General features: G+C 41.2%; 1 protein-coding gene across 4 annotated transcripts in view; it reads right to left on the reverse strand.

Annotated features, from left to right (window-relative positions):
• Positions 1-20,780, reverse strand: part of NCOA6 (nuclear receptor coactivator 6) — a 97,205-nt gene that overhangs the window by 14,021 nt on the left and 62,404 nt on the right. For 3 of the 4 annotated variants that reach the window (XM_082670248.1, XM_082670247.1, XM_082670249.1), the window contains exons 8-13: positions 19,869-20,714; positions 17,682-17,828; positions 14,046-15,162; positions 11,388-11,509; positions 5,277-8,228; positions 2,253-2,321 (exon numbers count right to left, since the gene is read on the reverse strand). In XM_082670248.1, the coding sequence (XP_082526374.1) occupies positions 2,253-2,321; positions 5,277-8,228; positions 11,388-11,509; positions 14,046-15,162; positions 17,682-17,828; positions 19,869-20,714 (5,253 nt within the window). Of the gene's footprint in view, positions 1-2,252; positions 2,322-5,276; positions 8,229-11,387; positions 11,510-14,045; positions 15,163-17,681; positions 17,829-19,868; positions 20,715-20,780 lie in introns of those variants that run through there. The other variant, XM_082670250.1, reaches the window with a different exon arrangement.

The raw sequence follows: 20,780 nt of genomic DNA on the forward strand, positions 1-20,780 counted from the left end.
AGCAGGAAAACATTTTCTTCCTCCATTATATGCCTTTAGGTAGTTCCATCTTTTCCAAAAGACCATCCCTGATGCATGAGATAGCAGTCATCTCTCCTGCTTCTGGTCTCCCACAGTCCTTTCCCTGTCCCCCGTTTCAGGGAATTCAACACCTGAAACACAGTGTACCTGTCTAACCTACCCTACTTATTACACAGTAACCTCCCTGAAGGCAGTGGAGTCAGAGTGACTGGGTTATTTTGACCTCACTGCTTATTAGCCATGTGACCTTGGGCAAACAGCTTGACCTCTCTGTGCTCAATGTCTCATCTGAAAAATGGCGATAACCACTTTACCCACCTCAAAGTTAAAAAGATTAAATTAAATAACACATATAAAAAACTTAGTACAGCAGCACTTAGTAATAACTCAGTATTAGCTATTATTAGTATTGCTATGATGCTCATGTTGATGCAGCCTTCACGTAAAGAGGCTGTCCTACTCTGCCTTCAATGAAAGATGCTGGCAGAGGAGAATCCATGCTTCCCATTTGTTATTTAGCTCCCCCATTATCTAACTCATAAAACCTGGAACCCCCTCCACAAGAAATAGATACCAACTCACTGAGTCTCTGCTGCCTTGTTGGCTCTGCTGGAGCAAAGAAACTCAGGAAATGTGTGCTCAAAAATAAAAATGGCTCAAGTCAAAAGAGGTTTACTACAAAAAATTTTGGTTAGTTTGCTCTTCTGAAACAAAATTCAATGCTTTTGACAATTTTAACACTATCACAGCTAATTCATATGAGTGGAGATCAAAGGGGTTTTGGTGAAGGCAATTATTGGCGTAGGCAGTATTTTAAGGAGATTCATTTGAGCCAAACTTTTAAAAGGAACAAGATTCTTCAGCAAATTACTCTGAGAAGGAGGACATATGATATGGTAAAGTCCATCTTCTGGAGAAAAGAGTTGGGGCAGGAGATGGAATTCCCTTCCCCTTTCTAGTTGCTCCTTTTCTCATCAAAAATGAGTTTTACTATCTAATTCCTTCTCTGAAGAATTTGTTCCATTTCTACCCTTCTCAGGTATCATGTGGGCAGTTGGTAGCAAACGAATCTGGGTGGCTAAAATGTTTTTTGCTCATCCATTTTTCCAGAGGCCTGGTTTTACCCAAAGAATGTAAAATAGAAAGTCCTATCCATCATATAGGACATGGCACCCTGAAGCAGGTTTTAAAATAATCACAACTTTTACCTTACTTTTTAAAAAAATATTTTAAATTTTATTTATTTAAAATTTTTTTTGGCCACCCCGTGCAGCTTGTGGGATTTTAGTTCCCCGACCAGGGACTGAACCTGGGCCCTCGGCAGTGAGAGCACAGAGTCCTGACCACTGGACTGCCAGGGAATTCCCAACTTCTACCTTACTTTTACTGACTTAGATTCAAAATTAAACTTTCTTTTTAAAAATTTTGTCAAGTGTGTGAACTGTATTGTCAGCGAGACTCTAACCTCCTTGTGGAAAGCAGTCACACTTCTTTTTTTGTGGGGGGGTATCCCCCAATAACCTACAATGACAAAGAGCCAGGTAAGACTAAACTGTAACAAATCTATAATCTTTATCTGCTTTGGCAGTCTAATCTTGACGGCTGTTACTGCCATCAAGATCCTCATGCATTCAGAGCTGAGCCAGCATTTCACAGTAGTTATTTGTCAGATTACCATGGGCTCCACCTTCCAGAAACATCATCCCTAGTGCTATTTACAATATCTTGGTCATGGGAAGAAACTTAACGCCATCTAGACATGACTGAAATGACTCTGACTCCCTGAGGAATGGCTACCTCACTGCAGCGGAGGTTTTCGGAACAAGCCTCCACTCCTGTCATGATAATGCAATTACTGTCTTAATGCAGTAATGCCTCCCACCCCAGTGAGTTACTGTATGCCAATCAGTCAGCTGCCAGCTATGGGTGCCAGGGTCATGGAACAGGGCAAACTCTGCAATGGAAACCACCCACGGCTTGGTGGCAGACAATGGGCACTGAGATGTCCTTCTTGAGTTCCCTGGCTGACACGAGGAATGCATCAGAGAGCAAGCTGGTCAGGGGAAAAATAACTTCAAATAGTACTGCATAAGCTCTGCCACTCAACCGAAGTCTGCTCTGAAGCAAATAGATAAGATAGTTTCAGCCACTTCCTGGCACATTGAGGACAGCAGTGGTTCCTTCACATGTAACCTATTCCACTCAAGAAATTTTTCCAAGGTGGGCCTTACCTGGTCTGGGAACAGACCCCTGCAGTGCTGTGGCTGGAGTTTCCTTTGGGACTAAACTCTGTGAAGGGGCTAAGGCAAGGGAAAAAAAAAAAAAAAAGAAAAGAAACAGGGCTTTAACATTCTTTTCTAAACAAAGCAGAAAGCATTGACTGAACCGAGGGCTAAGTAACTGCTAAAATACACATATTCTTAGAAAGCAGTACTTGAAGTTAACTTTGAAAGTACAGTACATTCCAAAACTTGCTTAAAAAATTAACTAACACTCAGTAACAAAGACTAATGTCAGGGGGGTTCTGTTTTTCCTTTGTGTATGTGCCAAGATCAAGGAAGGATATGGCCATGAGGACAACAGCACCGATAATTTTTGCTTCTTGGGGTCAAGTTCTGCCCAGTACTCTAAAAAACCCAAAAGCATACTTTAGTAGGCAACCCAAACCACTTTCAGAGGGACAATTATACCATTCAACCTTAGCATTTAAAAAATTGTCTCAACCCTCTAAAGACTACATTCCTTGAGACCTGAAATGAATCATATATTGTGTACTTTTCTATAGCACCTGGCAAGTGCGATGGGCATAAAGCAGGTATTCAATTCATATTTAATGAATCAAATCAATTTGATATGTTATCTACTTATTTTATCTGTCAATTACCAAGAACTTACTAAGGGCAAGGCTCTGTGCCAGGCACCCTTAGAGACCAAATTCCATTCTTCTTGCCCATCAGGACTCAGTCTAGTATTAAAGATATACACAAGTGGTACTCTGGAGTCAACTGTGATGTTATATGAAGCAGATTCATAAAGTATAAAGTACTATGGGAGTCCAAAGCAAGGGAGATCAATTCTAGATTGAGAAATCTGAAGGTACACTAAAGGGAGAAACATCAGAATTAGGCTTTGAAGGACAGAGAGAACTCAGGCCATTGAAGAGGAATGGAATAGAATACACAATGTACTCTAGAATGGGAACTTCTGGGATCATACCGTAAAGATTGAAGACATAGATATGCCACAGTCACTCAAGGTTATGTCCTCCCATCTTGACACTCAGTCTACCATCCTAGATAAACTCTACAACAATAAGTTTTACCCTCATGTGGAAATTGTGACTTTTGTAGATATCTCTCCCTGCTTAGTCAATGATGCATTTGTGTTAAGAATTTATTTTGGATGCTTATCTAATAAAGTTTAAAACTGTACCTTAACTTTTATTTTTTACTCCAGTATTGGTTTCTCACACTTTCAAGGTAAAAGCACAGAAGCCCCTTGAAAAAGAACGGAAATAATCTTAACTGAAATTGAGAAGTTTTTTTTCCAACTACTGGTTCATCTCCCTAACGCTCCTATATTTCTCTAGGATTACACAGGATCCAGATAAAAGTTATTTTCTAACAACTTCATCGTTATTCTCTTGGTATCAGAGGGAAAGGTTCCCTGAAAGGAAGTAGAATGGAAACATTTAATAGTGGAGAATATATTTAAGTTACACCAGGTTTTTAAAAAATTCTTAGGGCTCACTTACATCAACAGAACTAGAACCAGGAATATACAGCACCCAGCCCTATGAAGTCTCTGTCTCCTCCAAGGGCAGAGAACTCCTTAAAGGCCTTTATCCCTCCCTGTATCTCTAGTTTTGAAGTGAATAGGCAGAGAGAAGGGGAATTAACCTTTCCAGGGCTCTGTGTGAGGCAGTGTGCTGGCTTTTACGCTAAGCCCGCTCAGTGAATCTTTGTATAAATTCTGGGAGGTAGGAATTACAATCTCCAGTTTACTGGTGAAGTACACGGCTTACAAGAGGTTAAGGGATTTATCCAACTGCAAATGGTACCAGTGGAGCTAGAATTTGAACCTTGATCCTACCAGAATCTTGTGTTCTTTCTGCCCCTCCTCCTGCCCCTCGAAGCATTTTAGCTGCATAAACAGGTGCTATTGGCTGGCCTAGGATACAGCAAAGGTCCTTTGAGCTTTGGCAGTGTTTGATTCCACTCTGGGGAAATAGAGCTTCTGTACCACTTAAGCCTCACAGAAGGAGGAACATTACGTATGTGTGGGGAGGGGCGGGTGCGGGGGTAAATGCCAAGGGAAGGAGGGTAGATGTAAGGACATCTACGTTTCCATCATTAGCCCACCTTACCAGTACATAGGAAATAACCTGAAGTAGAAATACATGAATGGAATGGTCTAATTTTCAAAGAGATTGCATCAAAAAGAAACTGGCAATAAGAATTCTTTACCTATTATTGAATGATTACTATATTCTAGCCCCGTGCTAAAAATGTTACATACATTATCTCATTGAATTCTTACAACTACTATTGTCCCCATTTTACAAAGGAGGAAACTGAAGTTTGGAGTAGTCAAGTAACTTGCCTAAGCCCAAACAGCTGCTAAATGCTGGCACCAACCTAAACCTATCTCTCAACCACTTTGCTCCTCCCATGTCTATTACCATGAAAGCTGGTTTTCTGGAAAGCTCTCCCCTGGAGTAGCCAGTCAGAAGGGAAGAGTCCCTGGGATAGAGTACAATGAGGAAGGGGCTATAAGAAACCTGCTCTGAACAGTTGAGAGCAAGTCTTTACCACAGTAAGGAGAACCTGCAGAAACTGCTGTTTACCCTTAAGGGACATGGTTAAACTGGAGGCTCACAGTATAGACTTTGAATGAATACTGAACTCTGAGCTTCAATCTTCTCACCCGCAGAATGGGGTTAGGGCTACCTGACATGGTTGGTATGAAGATGATGTAACACAGGTGAAAATGCTTCTTTATAAAATGAAAAATTTTATGTAAATAAAAGGTATATGATTATTTCAGGAGCTGAGAGAGAACCATATTAATGAATGTAAACAACGTGGGATTTTAAAAGGGAAGTATATTTCCCAATGTACTTCAAATAAATGAAACTATCACTATTGCCATTTAACCCATTCTTCTTCCTCCAAGTAGAAAAGGAGTCATGCTTTCTCTTGTGGGATAGGTCATCAAAAATTGACATGAGATGATGCCAGGCCCCAAGTACATACCTATGCTGGGTAGAAGCTCTGGATGAGATCCCACCTTCTCCTCCACTAGGCCACCTGCAAGTGGCTCAGATGCTATGCCAATATGATTGTTTTTTGTGGTCGGCGCCGCGGAGATGAGCTCAGAGGGTACCAGAGTGGTTACTATCGAGCGTACATTGGTGGGGAGAGTACTGCCAGGTAAGCTGGGTCCTGCTGAGGCGGAGCCGGGGCCCACAGGGCTAGAGGTCATTTTTAGCAGAGTGGGTGCTGGGGGTGTTGGGGTTTTACTGTCCAGCTCTGTGGATAACTGCTCTGTTCCCATGAGCCCTGGAGCTGTGGTCTCTAGCCCTTGGCCTTCAGTTTCTCCATCTGCACCATATTGTTCTTCCCCTTTCTCAAGAGAGCCTGTAACTTTTTTACACGCCTTGGTCAGCAAAATCTGGCCGATTTTGTCCACTTTTCCTTTGCCCTTACTAGATGAGACTGGGCTTCGCCGGTTGACAGAGGAGCCTGGACTATTGGTCAAAAGGGGAGAAACCACTGTGGTTGACTGTGAAGAGGGTAGAGTGCTCTGATCTGCTGAGGTGCTCACCTGAGGACTAGTCTCCTCTGGATTCAGTTCTTTTACTTGCTGGACAGGGGGATGAGGAGGGACAACTGGAGAAGTTGTACAAGGTGGGGAAGGAAGCTGAACAGGGGTGGCTCGTGAGTTAAGGACCAAGGGTCGACCTGTCTGTATGTTTGCAGCAGGACCACTGGAGGGGGCATTAGGCAGTACAGGAGCAGAAGAAAATTTTATATTCTGAGGTATGTGTAAAGGGCCAACGACTGCAACAGAGGGAGGCATCAAGCCAGAGTTGGTTGTCAGTGGGGTTGCAGGAATTGTGCTTGGCTGTGATCCTTTCATAACCTGAATTATTGAGGATGAATTGATAAAGACAGGTGTAATGAACTGAGGCCGGGCATTTGACTGAGCAGCTGACTGTCCCTCAGAAACCATAACCTTGCTACCCACATTGGGCATTGTGACAACTGTTGACATTAATGCAGACTGCAGGTGAGTTGGCAGAGCTGCTGATGTGTTAGCTGAAGTTGTGATGGGATTGGAAGTTACAAAAACAGTTATCTGATTTGGGGGCAAAGGAGTGGAAATGGAGGAAGAGCTGACAGGTCTTGACATTACTTGAGGGATGCTTGGTGCAACATTAGAACTGACCTCACTCAATTCTGGATGCACAAGGGTTGAACATGGCTCGTTACTGTGAGGTAAATTTAGGGAATTAGAGGGTTCTTTAGAAGACGAATCCTGCAGTGTGGGAATGACAGATGCTTTTTTCAGGTCCTCTCCAGAAACTACTGGAGGTGTTACTTCCAGATCTGTAAGCCCAGGGGGTTTAATGGTCACATTAGGAGCTCCAGAGTTATCAAGAAGTTGACTTAACGATGTTGGTGCTTCCCTCATAGCAGGAGACACCAAATTTTTGTTCTCTTCGATACTGGGAAGTTTGTTAGTATCCAAAGGTTGCCCATCCTTTTTGGATTGATCTTCAGGGGCAATTTTAACTTCTTGGGCAGGGACTGCTTTTAGCTCAACGTTTACCTGCTCCTTCCTACCCTGGGAATTCTGGCAGTCGCTGTCCTGAGGCATAGTCAAGCTCTCCTTGTTTTCCTCAAGAACACCCCCTATTGCAGCCACAGGCATGGTAGGATTCTGAGGATTCAGCCCGCTGTTGTTAGGGAAGCTTCCAGGTACAGGGGGGTTGGCCAAAGGAGTAGGACTGACCAATACGTTTCTTGGCAACTCCACATTTTGCAACAAGGTTGTATTAGTTTGAGAGGCAAGAGTAAGTTTAGGGGCTTTTGAATTTTGTCTCCCTGGACTTGGGGTGGTTTTCCTACTTGACCCAGGACTAGACCTGCGACTGTTGCTTGGACTTGCCCGTTTTGTTGCTCCAGAATTAGACTGCTTTCCAGAATTCACCACCACAGAATCTAATTTGTGAGTCTGTGGGGCAGCAAAATTGGAAGGATTATTCATGGTAAGATTTGAAGGTGCTTGTCCGATGGCCTTCAAAGTTGTTGGATTTAGGCCCTGTTGATCAAAGCCTCTGTTTAAATTTGGCCTGGGAGGTAAAGGAATATTAATCTGTGGGGGGAAGAGTCCTGCTATGGAGGCATTGAGTCTTTCTGGTGATAGACTGATTTCTGAAGGTTCTGTGCTGGGAGGGCGGTTGTTGGGTGTCTGAGGATAATAGGGTCTGGGGCTGGCTCTGTTTGGTGTTTTAGGCCTAGATGTTTGGGTTGGGGCAGCCACATTTGGAAAGTGGTGGCCATGAGAGCTGGGCAGGGAATTTACAGGAGGCTGCTGGGGAGTTGCACCTTGAGTTGTTGAAAGGGGTGATGGTCCAGGTTTTGGCCCTGTCATCATTAACTGATTCTGGGAAACCACTAAATGTGAAGGCATGTTATTTGGGCCTCCTGAGACAGATGGTACTTCACTGCCACTTGCTTCAGGGAGTGAGGACATCTCTCCCAGTGGTGAGCTGGAAGGATTCTGGGGGTTCTCCTGGTATACCATTTTCCTTGAATTGCTTCCCAAAGGAGTATTCACAGGCATTGGCATTCTTTGCTTATCAGGTGATGGCGGCACGGAGGCAGGTCCTTGCAAACTGACCATGACAGGCACACTGCCACTCTGTTGCATGGGCATTCTCTGGGAGTCCGGATTCAGGGGGCCCCTTGGGGGATGGACGCTCTGGGAGACTGGAAGCCTAACTGATTTGGGGTCCTGCTGCATCATGAGCATCATCATCATTTGCTGCTGCTGCTGCTGAGACTGTGGCTGACTGGGGGGTGGCGGCGGCTGCGGCGGCGGCTGCTGCTGTGGTGGCTGGGGTGGGGGCGCCACATGCTGCATGAGCTGAGGAGGCATCTGCTGAAGTGGCCTCTGTTCAACTGGTTGAGAAGGATAACCTAAAACGAGCCCCCAAAATCAGGGAAGTTAGATTTTCAGCAAGAAAAGCTTTGCTACCTTTAGAGTATAGCCAAGAAATACTCATCTAGGTTGCACAGACTGTTCACAAACAGTTCAGGCATGCCCGTTCCCAGGGGGGGTATGGGCAGCCCCTCATTCTTTGACATAAGCAAAGAGGCACACTGCTTAAGGAAGCAAAAAGCAAAGCATCAAGAACCTGGAGCTCCTCAGTCTTCAGGGTTTGAATGAGGCATCACCGCACTAAGACTGTAATAGACACTGTGCTATGCACTGAAACTGGCCAAGTCTATACCAGCCAAACATTCAGATGACACGAGAAAAACTCCATCAACAGCAAACAGTTGACCGCCCAGCACTGGGGTCTCATGCAAGCATAGTAAATATTTCATTGTATTTGTGAATGAAGCATTTAAGAGTCACTTTTTTTCTGTTAGCACAGATTAATTTTTTTAAGACTTGGTTTTGTTGAAAACGCCAGCATTGAAGATAGCCTTTTTATTCTTTCAACAGAAGTAAGATATAAAATTCTAGGATTCAATTCCTTAAGGAAGAGGGATTTAAAATTACTCCAATCCATTGGCTTCACACACCATGCTGCATCCTTCAGGCTCAGTTCTTTGGAAAACCCAATGAATTAAACTGCCCCTCCGACGTAAATCAGTTCAATAAATAGTAGGAGCTAATAGAAGCTGATACACACATTGAAAATAAAATGAGGGCACTGAAGTTCTTTTTACAAATATTAATTTCTGTTTACTTTCTTACATGTAAAACTTTATTTGGAGAAATATTTTCTATGAATCCATAATTGAAGAATAAGCAAGAAGCACAGCCCTCAGGAATAAAAAATAATTTCAGGAAAAGAACTCTGAGGGACAATGCCTTATAGATTTCTAGAAGGCAACATCTCAAATGATTCTTTCTTTTGTGAAGATTTTATTTGGCATTTTAGAACCAAAACCTTACACAATCAGCAGAAAGGATGAAAAGATCATTAACCAAGAATAAAGGTTGTTCAGTGGGAAAAAGCGGGCATATAACTGGGATACATACAATTTCACAAACTAGATTTATTTCACTGTTGCATGAAAAATACATTAGGAAAGTTTTACGAAGGTACAGGCATAAGGACAGCTGGCCCTGGCAGTCAGAAGTGTTGGCTCAAGATTTTCAGAGCAGCTATCAAATGCTGCTGATCCACAGGGTCACACCCTGTGTTTAATAGCTAATCAATGTCTTCTAGCCAATGACAGACATGGCACCAATGAGTACAATGTGCAGAATCCAGTTTTGAAGTTTCTTTTTAATCCTTTTTTGTTTTAGGCCCAACTAACCTCTTTACATTTATAAAGCCAACAACATATGGCATTTCTATAGGTTTAACTCAGGTTCCCATGTTAAGAACTGTAATTTCTGTAGAAGCCTTGATGTCAGGGCTATGATACAAATGCCTTTTTCTTTAAAATTAGGCCACCAGACAGCATAAATACCAAAGAGAGCAGCACAGACAATACAGCAGCCTCTCTCGAAAGTAACAGTTAAGGGCATGGCTACTGTAAAGGTTCCAGAAGCTGGAGGCAGCAGTCCAAAGGGCATTAATGATAAGATAGATTGGGTTGTTGTGACAGAATGGTGGAGAGGGAAAGCTAGGACACACACACGTGCATATAACATAATAAAAAACCAAGTTTATTAATCAAAGGATGAAAATTCATATGCCTTTAGGGGCCAGACCGGTAATGAAGAAGAGAAGTGGGCTGGTATAAGACAGTAGTAGTTCTGTGGACAGAGCCAAACTGCAGAGCTGATGCTCTAGCTAAAGGCATTTAAATTCAGGTTTCTGTTTGGTTCAGGATGGTGCATGACAATTCAAACATATCATAGGCTGAATTCAGCCTACAGACTTCCAGTTTGCAAACTGCAGAAAGGAAGCAATAATGTGTGTGAGAACCCCTGGGATTTAACAGAAGAATTCAGATGTATCTGAGGGAAGAAGGCACCTTCCTGTTCATAATGCCTCTGGACCACCACCAAAGACTGATGACCTCCCAGCCTCAACTGTGCTGCTGTAACTCACTGATGGGAAGTGTGGTGTGCCCAAACAATTTGTAATAAATAACACAAAGTACTGACATCATAATGAATTCACTTTTTTTTTGGATTCACTTTCAAAATACATAAATTAAGGGTGGACTAAAGTTTATCCCTAAAGTAACATCACTTACATGCCAAAAAAGGAGGTGGAGGAACTAGAAAGGAAGAAACAAAACATAATCCTTTGTATACACATGGAAGTGTGGCCTAAATGTGACAGGCTTGTGTGTCTTCAACTGTGTCACAGGGGAATAAAGTTACAAATCACTGCTTAGGCCAAGAGGAACCAGGTATAGAGACACTGTGGCAGCTGACCTTGGTTCTATAATACCTAGGTTGGAATGAATGAATTTTAGGAGACTTTTTCCTTTTCAACATAATTTTCAACATTTAGAGGATGATATTATTTTATAATCAGAGGAGGATACAACACAGAGGGCTTCAACAATATTGGTCCTATTTATTATTAACCTGGGTATTATTATTAACCTGGGTAGGAAGTACATGAGTGTCTCTTTTATTACTCTTTACATATTTTTTATGTTTAAAGATTCATAATAAAAGTTGTATTTAAAAAATCTTATTTTAAACCCTGGTAGTTCTCTGCTTTGAGAAAGCCCCAGTAGGAAAGGCTGCAGGAAAGGCAGGCAAGCAGGATTAGAGTGAAAACATCTTTTCATTTAATCTTAATCCATTTTGATGCCAACTAGAATCTTAATATTGACAAGAATAAAGAGGCACTTGACATTTTAGTCTGATTTTATGAAGACCTAAAATAATGAAGACTAATTTGAGCAAAATACACACACACACACAAACACACACATACACACAAATACATACACACACATGCCTTCAGAAGTTATATTTGAAAATTTTTAACTTAATATCAAGGCACAGTTTCCAAATACTAGACACATTAAATCACCAAAGTAGCCTAGTTAGTACACAAAATAAAATACTATTGTTTCCTTGAAAAAAAGACTTACAATGCTGTAAATAAATGATGACAAGCATATAAACTTTAGTTAACATTTTATCACCTGGTGGCCGGTTTGAAAATTCTGGCAGTTTAGGGCCTGAGTTGTCCAAGTTAATTCCTTGTTCTCCAGGCAATGGCTGCTGATCAGCCTCCTCCAGACCAGCTGGGCGAGTATCTGGGGTGCTAAAACATAAATTACACATTTGAGAGTAAGCTGTACAGTTTATACACAAAACTAAGCTTAACCCCTCCCCTGTTTCTGAAGAAATCCATTTGCATTATCATTCTTAGCATTATTTACATCTCTCTAGTCTGACACAGTATTCAATATTTGACATAAAAAATCTGCCAATTTCATTAAATGTTAAAATCCACTTAATTTAATAACATGGCTATTTACTCAGTGTTTTCTACAAATTTCTGATATAATGATTTTCATGTAATCATCCATCCCTTAGATGTTTTAAGGGATCATAGTTTGGGCTCTCAATATTATAAAGTACTGTGCCTATGAAACCACATTATCTTTAGGGTAGCTATCAAATTCAACCAGGGAGTCCAGATTCTTTTTTTGTGAATATTGCAGTGGTGGCTCCAACAATTCATAACACCTTGCAAGAAGCTGTAGATTGGCTAATGAAAGTGGTATTCAGAGAACAAAGAAAGCCGGAGAATACCAGAACAAAGCTAATTAATTTTGCTGCAGAATGTGTATTTAACAGACATCCCCATTGGCTTTGGGATGCTTTCATTTTTACCTGGGTGAACCTTAGAATTTTTAGTGGGGAAGAAAAAAATGTTACCTCCTAACACCCACATTCCCAAAGAACCAGAGTGCTCACAGCCTTCATTTTGTTTTTAATCTTACTCTTAGCTGTACTTTTCTTTTCTACCTTTTGTTTCCCTTTGCCCTGATATTGGTCACCCGCTTTTAGACAGTATTTTACCTTACTGTACTCTCTGTAGTTTCATAAGCCTTACCTTAAATCCATTTTAAAAGCCCTAGCACATGGGAATTTAGAACCTGAAGCAGGTCCTGAGCACATGCAGATGCCTATATCAATATGCTCCTTATATGACTTCTCTCTCATTTCAAATTATAGGCAAGGATTCTGCAGTATCCTTTACTTTCAAAGAACTGTATTGCTAAAAAAAATATCTCAGATACCTGTTCCAGTTACCTCATATTATGGATGAAAAAACAAAGGCCCACAGCGGTGTTAGAAAACAGGTCCAAGGTTCCATAGTAAGCTAGAGGTAGAATTGGGAGCATGCACTCTTACTTTTAACTTACTATCTCCCTTCCTAGGAGCCTTGATGCTGTATAAGGCCCTTTTCACAATCTGTAGCCCCAACAAGTAAGCAATCTCCCTAAGTGCTGGTGCAGACAGCAAAAATCCATACTAATGGCAACTGAAGAACCTTGCAATTTTCCTCCTAGATTACTGGGAGGAATAAATATTGCCACAGAAATGTTATTCCCACACAGGTCAATAGTAGTAAAGAATTTAACTTAGAGCTATTGGAAAAATCAGATAACCAAACGGGTTATTAATTCTGAATTCAAGAAAAATATAGGTTGTTAATATACAATTATTGAATTTTGATTTATAAGATTCAAGAAAAAAGTGAATATGATATAATATTAGAGTACAACCAAAGAAATATTGTGAGATGGCTGAGAGAAAGGCAGTTGGTTTCATTTTGAACATTTCTGTTTCCTTAACTAAAGCTCCCCTACTCTCTTCTATAGTTCTAGCAATTTATTTGAATTAACCTGTTTTACACTCCTCAGTCACTATTTTCTGGTAATAAATGTCTCTGAATTACAGTTTTATAATTAAAGGCAGAAAATCCAGTTTAATCAATATTCCCTTTGGAAACATTTTATCAAGGCCAAAAATATAACTTAAATTAATGCTTAGTTTCAGGAAATGTAATATAAATTAATTGCCCTTCCTGCTATAATTTTGCAAAAGAACTCACCTTTACCAAAAGGGTAACTGATTTAAAAGGTCCAATCATCTTAGCATGAGATTTTAAGCTGCTGCTGCTGATAAAGAGCCTTTAAAGGAAAGGCACCTGTACAAAAAATCATTTCTATTTGAGAGACAGAAGGGAGTCTCCATAAACGGTTTTCATTTCCAAAACACATACAGCCTTTCTGGTTCCCCAACAGTCATTATAAACCTGACATGCTTTGTGGAGTTGCAGTGTGGCAGCACTGGCTACCTTTCAGGCTCTGAATGCCACAACCCTCCGGAGACTACAGACTTAAGAGACATATATCAGTTGACTGCAACGTATGAACCTTGTTTGGCTCCTTATTTGAACAAACTGTAAAAAAAAATTAATTTGAGATAATCAAGGGAAATGTGGACACTGTCTGGAAATGTGAGAATATGAAGGAAGTATTAGTTTTTCCAGGTGTGCTAATGGTATCGTGTGGTCATAAAAAACACAGAACAAAGACAAAAACCTGTCCTTAACTTTCAGAGGTACATACGGAAATATTTAAAGTGAACTTGCTTTAAAATAACCAAGAGGATAATGGGGAGAGCATGGATGAAGGCAAGATGGATTATGAGTTGATAATTTGAAGCAGGGATAATTTCATTATACTATTCTTATTTTATACATGTTTAAAATTTTCCATCAAAAAAAGTTGTTCACATAGAAATAAATGAATAAGATTTTAGGCAAAACTGTCACAACCTACTTTAGATCCTGCTGACTATTTTTCTTCTTCCGAGGGGGTTTCTTCTTCTTCGGTTTATTTGCGTTGGTATTATTTTGCTTATTGTTTACCCCAAAATGGCCTGCAGAGATATCACTCTGCAATAAGTTGACCAACAATGGGCTTGTTAGCGTGACATCCTTATTGACCGGGAAGCCTGGATTCTGACCACAGGACATCTGATTTCCATTGGGTGCTCCACTGAAAGGTGCATTGAAAGGCATCCCATGGCCTGAGAAGTGGTTTCCCGAGGCACTGTTTCCCTGCATGGCCTGCACGTGGGGGGGGACCATGTTGCTTTGTTGCATGCTAACATCAGGCATCATCTGAGACAAGCTGACATCGTTATTTGCTGTAGTAGCAGGATCGCCATGCGGCTGGGCCATATGTGGGCTGGGCCCTGGTGGCCTCAAGACCTGCCCCTGAATCCCCATAACCTGAGATGGACTGTTGTTCACGGGCCCTTGCTGGGGCAGCATCTGTCCTGACATCTGTCCCGTAAACTGCACCATGTTTCCTTGCATGTTTGGAGTTGGTCCCCTCATTATCTGTGCTGGTCCCGACATGACATTAGATTGGTTCTGAGTGTTAAACTGTTGCTTATTCCCCTGCATCTGATTGGTCATAATCTGCTCTATCATTGGGTTCTGTTGAAGCAAAACTTGCCCCTGAGGCCCCATCATCTGGTTATGTGGTGCCATCATTTGTGGGCCCTGCTGGGGAAGCATCTGCTTAGGTGGGGTCATCCTCTGGGGCGAGGGCCCAAGATTTTGGCTCTGAGGATTCACCATCATCTGACCCTGTGGCATAAGCTGGGCCCTTGAAAGGATCATAGGGTTCTGAGGGTTCAAGGTTCCTTGTTGCTGGACCATCTGGCCCTGGGAGGGCACGATCTGCTGGTGCATGCTCATCAGCTGAGATGGTGGGCCCTGCTGGGGCTGGCCTTGCATGTTGCCCAGGTTCACCTGAGGAACCCCAGAACTACCAGCCTGTTGGTTGTTCATGTTGCCATGAATTCCCATGAGGCTGGGCTGCATCATATTTGGTGGCCCGTGGGACACCTGCATCTGGTTTTGAGGAGGACCAGCTCCTTGACCACCTTTAAAAAAAAAAAAAGGCACAGTTTCAGAAAGTAATACTATTATCTTGCTGGTATTAAGATTCTCAAATTACCTTAATTAGAAAAACACAACTCACCCATATCCACTGACCAACATAAACAAATGTGCTGTGCTTAACATACTTCTTTGAGTTTTCCATAGTATGGATATGTGACTGTGGCATATATTCTCAGTGACCATACAATAGAGAAGGAGAAACCGTTTCTTTACTCCTATTTGGTAACTTAAAGATAACATTTTGAAGATCAATAAAGTTTATTTTCTCTTAGATTAAACAAAGAGAAAGGCAGCATCTCATTCTTTAAAAATGATGTGCAGCTACCTTAAAATGAAGAAAATTTATGAAAAGCACTGTAGGCTAGTGAAATAAGCTCTGCCTTAGATGAGTCAGGAAACAAAAAATGTGATGTTGCCGCTTAAGAAAACCTCAGCAAAGTTGAGAAGACATTTAAAAATGCTCCTTGGAAAACTAATAATGACTCTCAAAGGTTATGCATGTGATATCTGGACTGACATCTGGATGTTACACTGTAAAGAAAAGAACAGCTAATACTTCTTAAAGACAGGTCTCCTCTGCCCCAATGTGGTAAAAATTATTTAATCTTGATCTGGAAGCTGAGCCTCTGGTGGAACTAAAAGACAATTCAGAAGCTGCAGACAGAGGACAGTCAACAAAGGATGTTAAAACTTCAGTGACCCTCCCCTGTGGCAGTCCCTGGTGGACCACATGGGACATGTTTTATTCTTCTAAATTATTTCTAATTCAGACAAAGAACACTGCTTGGCTTGCTGCAGTGTTTACTTATTGTTGGGTCTTTGGGACTTTCCTATAACTGCTTATATTATCTCTCCCTTTTTGCAGAATAACCTTCTAGCTTATTTTATTCCCCCCCCTTTTTTTTCATTTTTAAATGGGGACTAAAAAGTGGTAGCCACAATGAAGTTATGAGCTCAGTCCATGCTCCAGCCAGGAGACAGGGGACAAACTGTCCACTGTTAATACAATCCAGATTTTTCCTGAATCCTAAGGAAGATTTTCTAAACTGGCCTTAAATTGAATTCCATGACCACTGTATATACAATATACACTAATATACCAGTGTATATTCATCCAATCAACAATTATCTATTGAGTACCTAATATGTACAAGGCATTTTTGGTACTGAGGTAACATCAATAAACAAGACAGATCAAATCCCTGACCCCTTAGAGTCTAGTTGGCAAGAGTAAAATAACAAAGTATTTTCACAGGAAGAAGTAAAAGCTAACAAGAGAAATAATGTAGGGTAGGAGAAGAGAAAACGACAGACAAGAGTAGAGCTCTCTTAGATGGGATAAACAGAGAAATCAAAACAATATGTGCATGTGGGAGGAAGGCACCATATAAAAATATATCAATAAAATAGTTGTGCTTATGTGGAGGAATTATGAATGATTTTATCACCGTTTTAAAACTTCCTATAGAAAACATGAATTCACATAACTCAGGAATTATAGTTTTGCATTAGCAGATAGGGGAAGTCATGCAGTTTGCCCTACCCTTCTCTAAGCTTTCAAGAGGTTTTTTTTTTTTTTTTTAAGTTTAAAACTATTCTCCTTCCTTAGTGATTTATAATTAATGTTGGAACCACATAACTGAACTAACTCCAAGTGGGGATCGGAGTTCAGAAAATATTTGTGCTACCTCAGTCCAAATTTCCTGAATGAGAAAGGGTAAGAGGGTTAGTCATGTGTCACCTAAAAGCAACCAGAAACATGAAGTCTGGGCTTATACAATGTTGCTTACAAATACTTTTTAGCCATTCTGCTCCACACTATTTGTCCTCCTAACCTGTAATGATTAAAGCCTGGTCTTCAAACACCACAGAATTCAGACACTCAGCATATACAATGTTAACATGAACTATAAAGAGATTTTAAAAGCCACAGTTGTTCAAAATGCCATGTGCCTCCATGCCTTTGTACCTATCATCTCCTTTGCCAGAAACACCTTTTGCCCTTTCACTAAATGAGCGGTCAGCAAACTATGGTCCATGGGCCAAATCAGGCCCATTGCCAGTTTGTAAATGAACATGAATTCAGAGTTCAGGAATATAGTTTTGCAGTAGCAGACAGGCAGGATGGAACACTACCATGGTCATTCATTTATGTATCGTCTATGGCTACTTTGGTGCTACAACAGCAAAGGTATGTAGTTGCAACAAAGAACATATAACCTGCAAAGCCTAAAATATTTACTATCTGGTTCTTTTCAGGAAAAAAAAAATGCTGACCCCAGCTCTACCTCAAGTTTTATCTCCTTTCTTTAGGTGGTTCTAGATTCTCCAGACATTTTACCTAATTTCAATATATCAGTTATTGCCCTGAAAGAATAATTATTTATAGGTCTGAAACTAAAGGGAAGGACCAGGGTTTCTATTTCTCTGTATATCCTTGTTGTCTACCTACCTCACAATGTTCAATAAATGCTGGCTGAATAAATCACAGAAAACAAACCTGCATGCTGGACATTTTGATTTGCTTGCAGCTGAGGGGCTCCTGAATTCCCAGGGGTAGTTGCTGTGGTCGAAGGCACCTGACCTTGCATAAAGTTCGGATTGGCCTGTCCTGCTGAGAAGCCAGGTGGGAGGCGTTTAGGCATTCCTTAATAGAAAACAACGAGTAAGGCAGTTACCTAGCAAATTTATACTCTTGCTTAGATGTGGAATGAATAAGGAAGGATGAGCTGCATGAAGTCTCCACTGGCTTAGCTCTCTCTGTCACACTGGTAGGATCTTTAATAAGGTTGGGAAAGATGGTTAAAAAAATCAACACAATCTCTTACATGAGCATTGTCAAAATGAAAAAGAAATACTAAAAAATTTACACTTAGAACATGCCAAGGAAAAGATGGCAATCTGCTCCCTAAATGTGATGAGGCCACGTCACAGCAAGGTTTAGGGCTCACTTTTCTGTAATACAATGGACCCCAAAACTTTACATACTTTAACACAGGTACCAAAGGAATATGCTAAATTCTCTCATATTCACACAAACTGATAAGAACTACTATAAAACAAAGACCTGGGTCCTGATATTAAGCATACATAGGTGATTTTTTTATTTCCATTGAGGGAAATGGATGATAATTTCCTTTGTGGAAAATTTCTCCCCAATATTGTGCTTGTCTCTTTGGAAGAGACGAGAGATCAGAAACAATTCATAGGAGCGTCAAAGTGAGGGTATATTAAATTTATCATTACACCTTCCCCTCAAAAGGATTGCTGAAATACTGACAGCTGTGGTACCAAAAACCGTACTCTGATGCAATCTTACTAAAGTAATATTTTCTTTTATAGGAAGGTTTAATTTCAGAAAACAAATCTGTAATAAGGAGAATCTCAGAACCCACTCATAGTTTATAACATAGGCCTGGATGTGGCCAGATCACCTAGGTGAGCACATCACTTGCTCTATGAAAAGCATTAAGACCTAAGCTCACTTAAAATTTTTTTGTATTAGTCCATTTATTTAAGGGCCAAATTTTCAATGTCCTGAAAAACGCTCTGTAGACAAATATGCATTTGTCCTTTCTTTAGCAGTGACAAGTCCCCATTTGCATGCTTCCATTGTAATTAAATCTGTAATCACATTTGCAGGAGGGACTACCCAGCTTCCACTGATCCAAGGCTAGATGCCCAGAACAGTGAAGTTTGGAGCCGAAACATTCTTGCACTTTCTAAAAACTTCTTAGGATTCAAATATTACCGCCTGCATGTCAGTAAAAGTAATTACAAGAGAGTGAAAAAAGACTGATGAGCAACTTAATTTCACCAGAAATCATGGGAACATGCCTTTGCTATGTTGCACTAAAGATGCAAGGGTTTTTTTCTGGGTAGGCAATGGGTGTCTTTTGGTGGGGGGTATGTTTATCAGATGACGGTATTACTCTCTATACTTTACTGAAAAGCTCCAAGCACATTCATGTGCACTAGATCAATGATTAATAGGAATAAATAATAAACATGGAGATGGATAAGTTTTACTGTAATCGTTTTACCTCTCACACATTAAGCTCCATTGCTTTTTCTTCATACAAGAGGCACCTTACAAAATAAATAAATAAATCTCCTTTAGGTATAACTGGTGGAATTCCCTCTCTAAGGAGCAGGCATTGGCATTATAAAACTATAAAAGTCAATGATTTCTGAACTTATTCCCCTTTATATTTTAATCAAATTTAACAAACACCATGCTATTTTACTAACTAGGATTATCAAAATTGAAAATCAGAAGGGCCTTTTCCCCAACAAAACCCTATTCTTATCTTTTCATTTTTGCTCTATTGCATAATCTTAATGTTTTCAACAGCTGAGTAGCTTAAGCTGTTAATAAAATCCTGTTTCTTCTGGACGTTTTAATTTACTAGAAGAAGATCAAGCAAAAATATTTTGAAAAACAAAATGAACATCTCTATATTGAATTTTACCTGCATTTTTATCCAGAGGGCTAGCTTAAACATAACCAGTAAGATGCTGCATAATGTATCAAGTTAACTAAGTCATATCAAGTGTCACCACTATATCCACAAAACCAAATAATTACATCCTTATTTCACTCCCTCCATTAACTCTAAAAATTGAAGTTCTGCTAAGATCTATCTCTAGTAAATTTACCAACACAAATGGCTTCAGTGTTCCTCACCTCCTAGGCCTGGATGTAAACTCTGTGGCCCCTGATTTGGTGGTTGCTGCTGCATCACCATGAAGTTAGGTGGCACGTTTCCCTGTTGAACCATAGGATTCCGACCCGGAGAGCTGACGGGCTGCTGAAATCCCTGGGGAAGTGGGTTATTTTGAGGTGGCCTTGGTCCCATCTGCTGCTGAGTTTGGTTAACCGTTGGGGAGGATGCAGGGGATCCCTGCTGGAAGGAGGAGGGTGAGGAGGCAGGAGACTTGTTGGTGAGGTGGGGCTGCTGCAGGGGGGCTGGGACCCTAGAGGGCCCTCCCTGCAAGCTCTTCATCTGAGGAGCTGTGAACTGGCCTGGGTTGCTCATCTGAGGAAAGTTTGTATGGGCTTGTGAAGCTTGCTGGCTGCCAAAGGGATACGGAGGGGGAGGGTGGGAAGGTGTCTGTACCGTGGCTAAGGATGGTCTTGCCTGGAGTTGCTGTTGCATTGGGCCAGGCAAAGGAGCCTTCTTCCACCCTTGATTTGCAGTCATTGTGCCCAGAGAACTCTGGGCTGGAGGAGGCTGAAGGGCTCCCGAAGGCAGCTGGTTCCAGCCTGGAGGAACAGGCACCTGAGCTGGGGCAGTAAACTGGGGTCGAATTCCCTGCGGCTGCTGCTGCTGATGTTGCTGTGGGGGTCTTGTCTGCAGCTGCTGCTGCTGTGGCTGTTGCTGCGGCTGCGGCTGCAGCTGGGGAAAATTAGCTGGGTTTAACTGTCTGTTCACAGGGACGGGCTGCATTGGGTGGTGCGGGGGAGCTAAAGATCCTGAGGGATGACTTTGCTGCTGTATATGGAGCCCAGAGAGGAGTGGATCCATTGCATCTGTTTAAAGACAGTCAACAAAGCAATAATTAACTTACTGCAACCTAGATCTTTCAGCAATCCTAC

The sequence above is a fragment of the Grampus griseus genome (assembly GCF_964374135.1).
Source record: "Grampus griseus genome assembly, chromosome: 14".
Classification (NCBI taxonomy): Eukaryota; Metazoa; Chordata; class Mammalia; order Artiodactyla; family Delphinidae; genus Grampus; species Grampus griseus.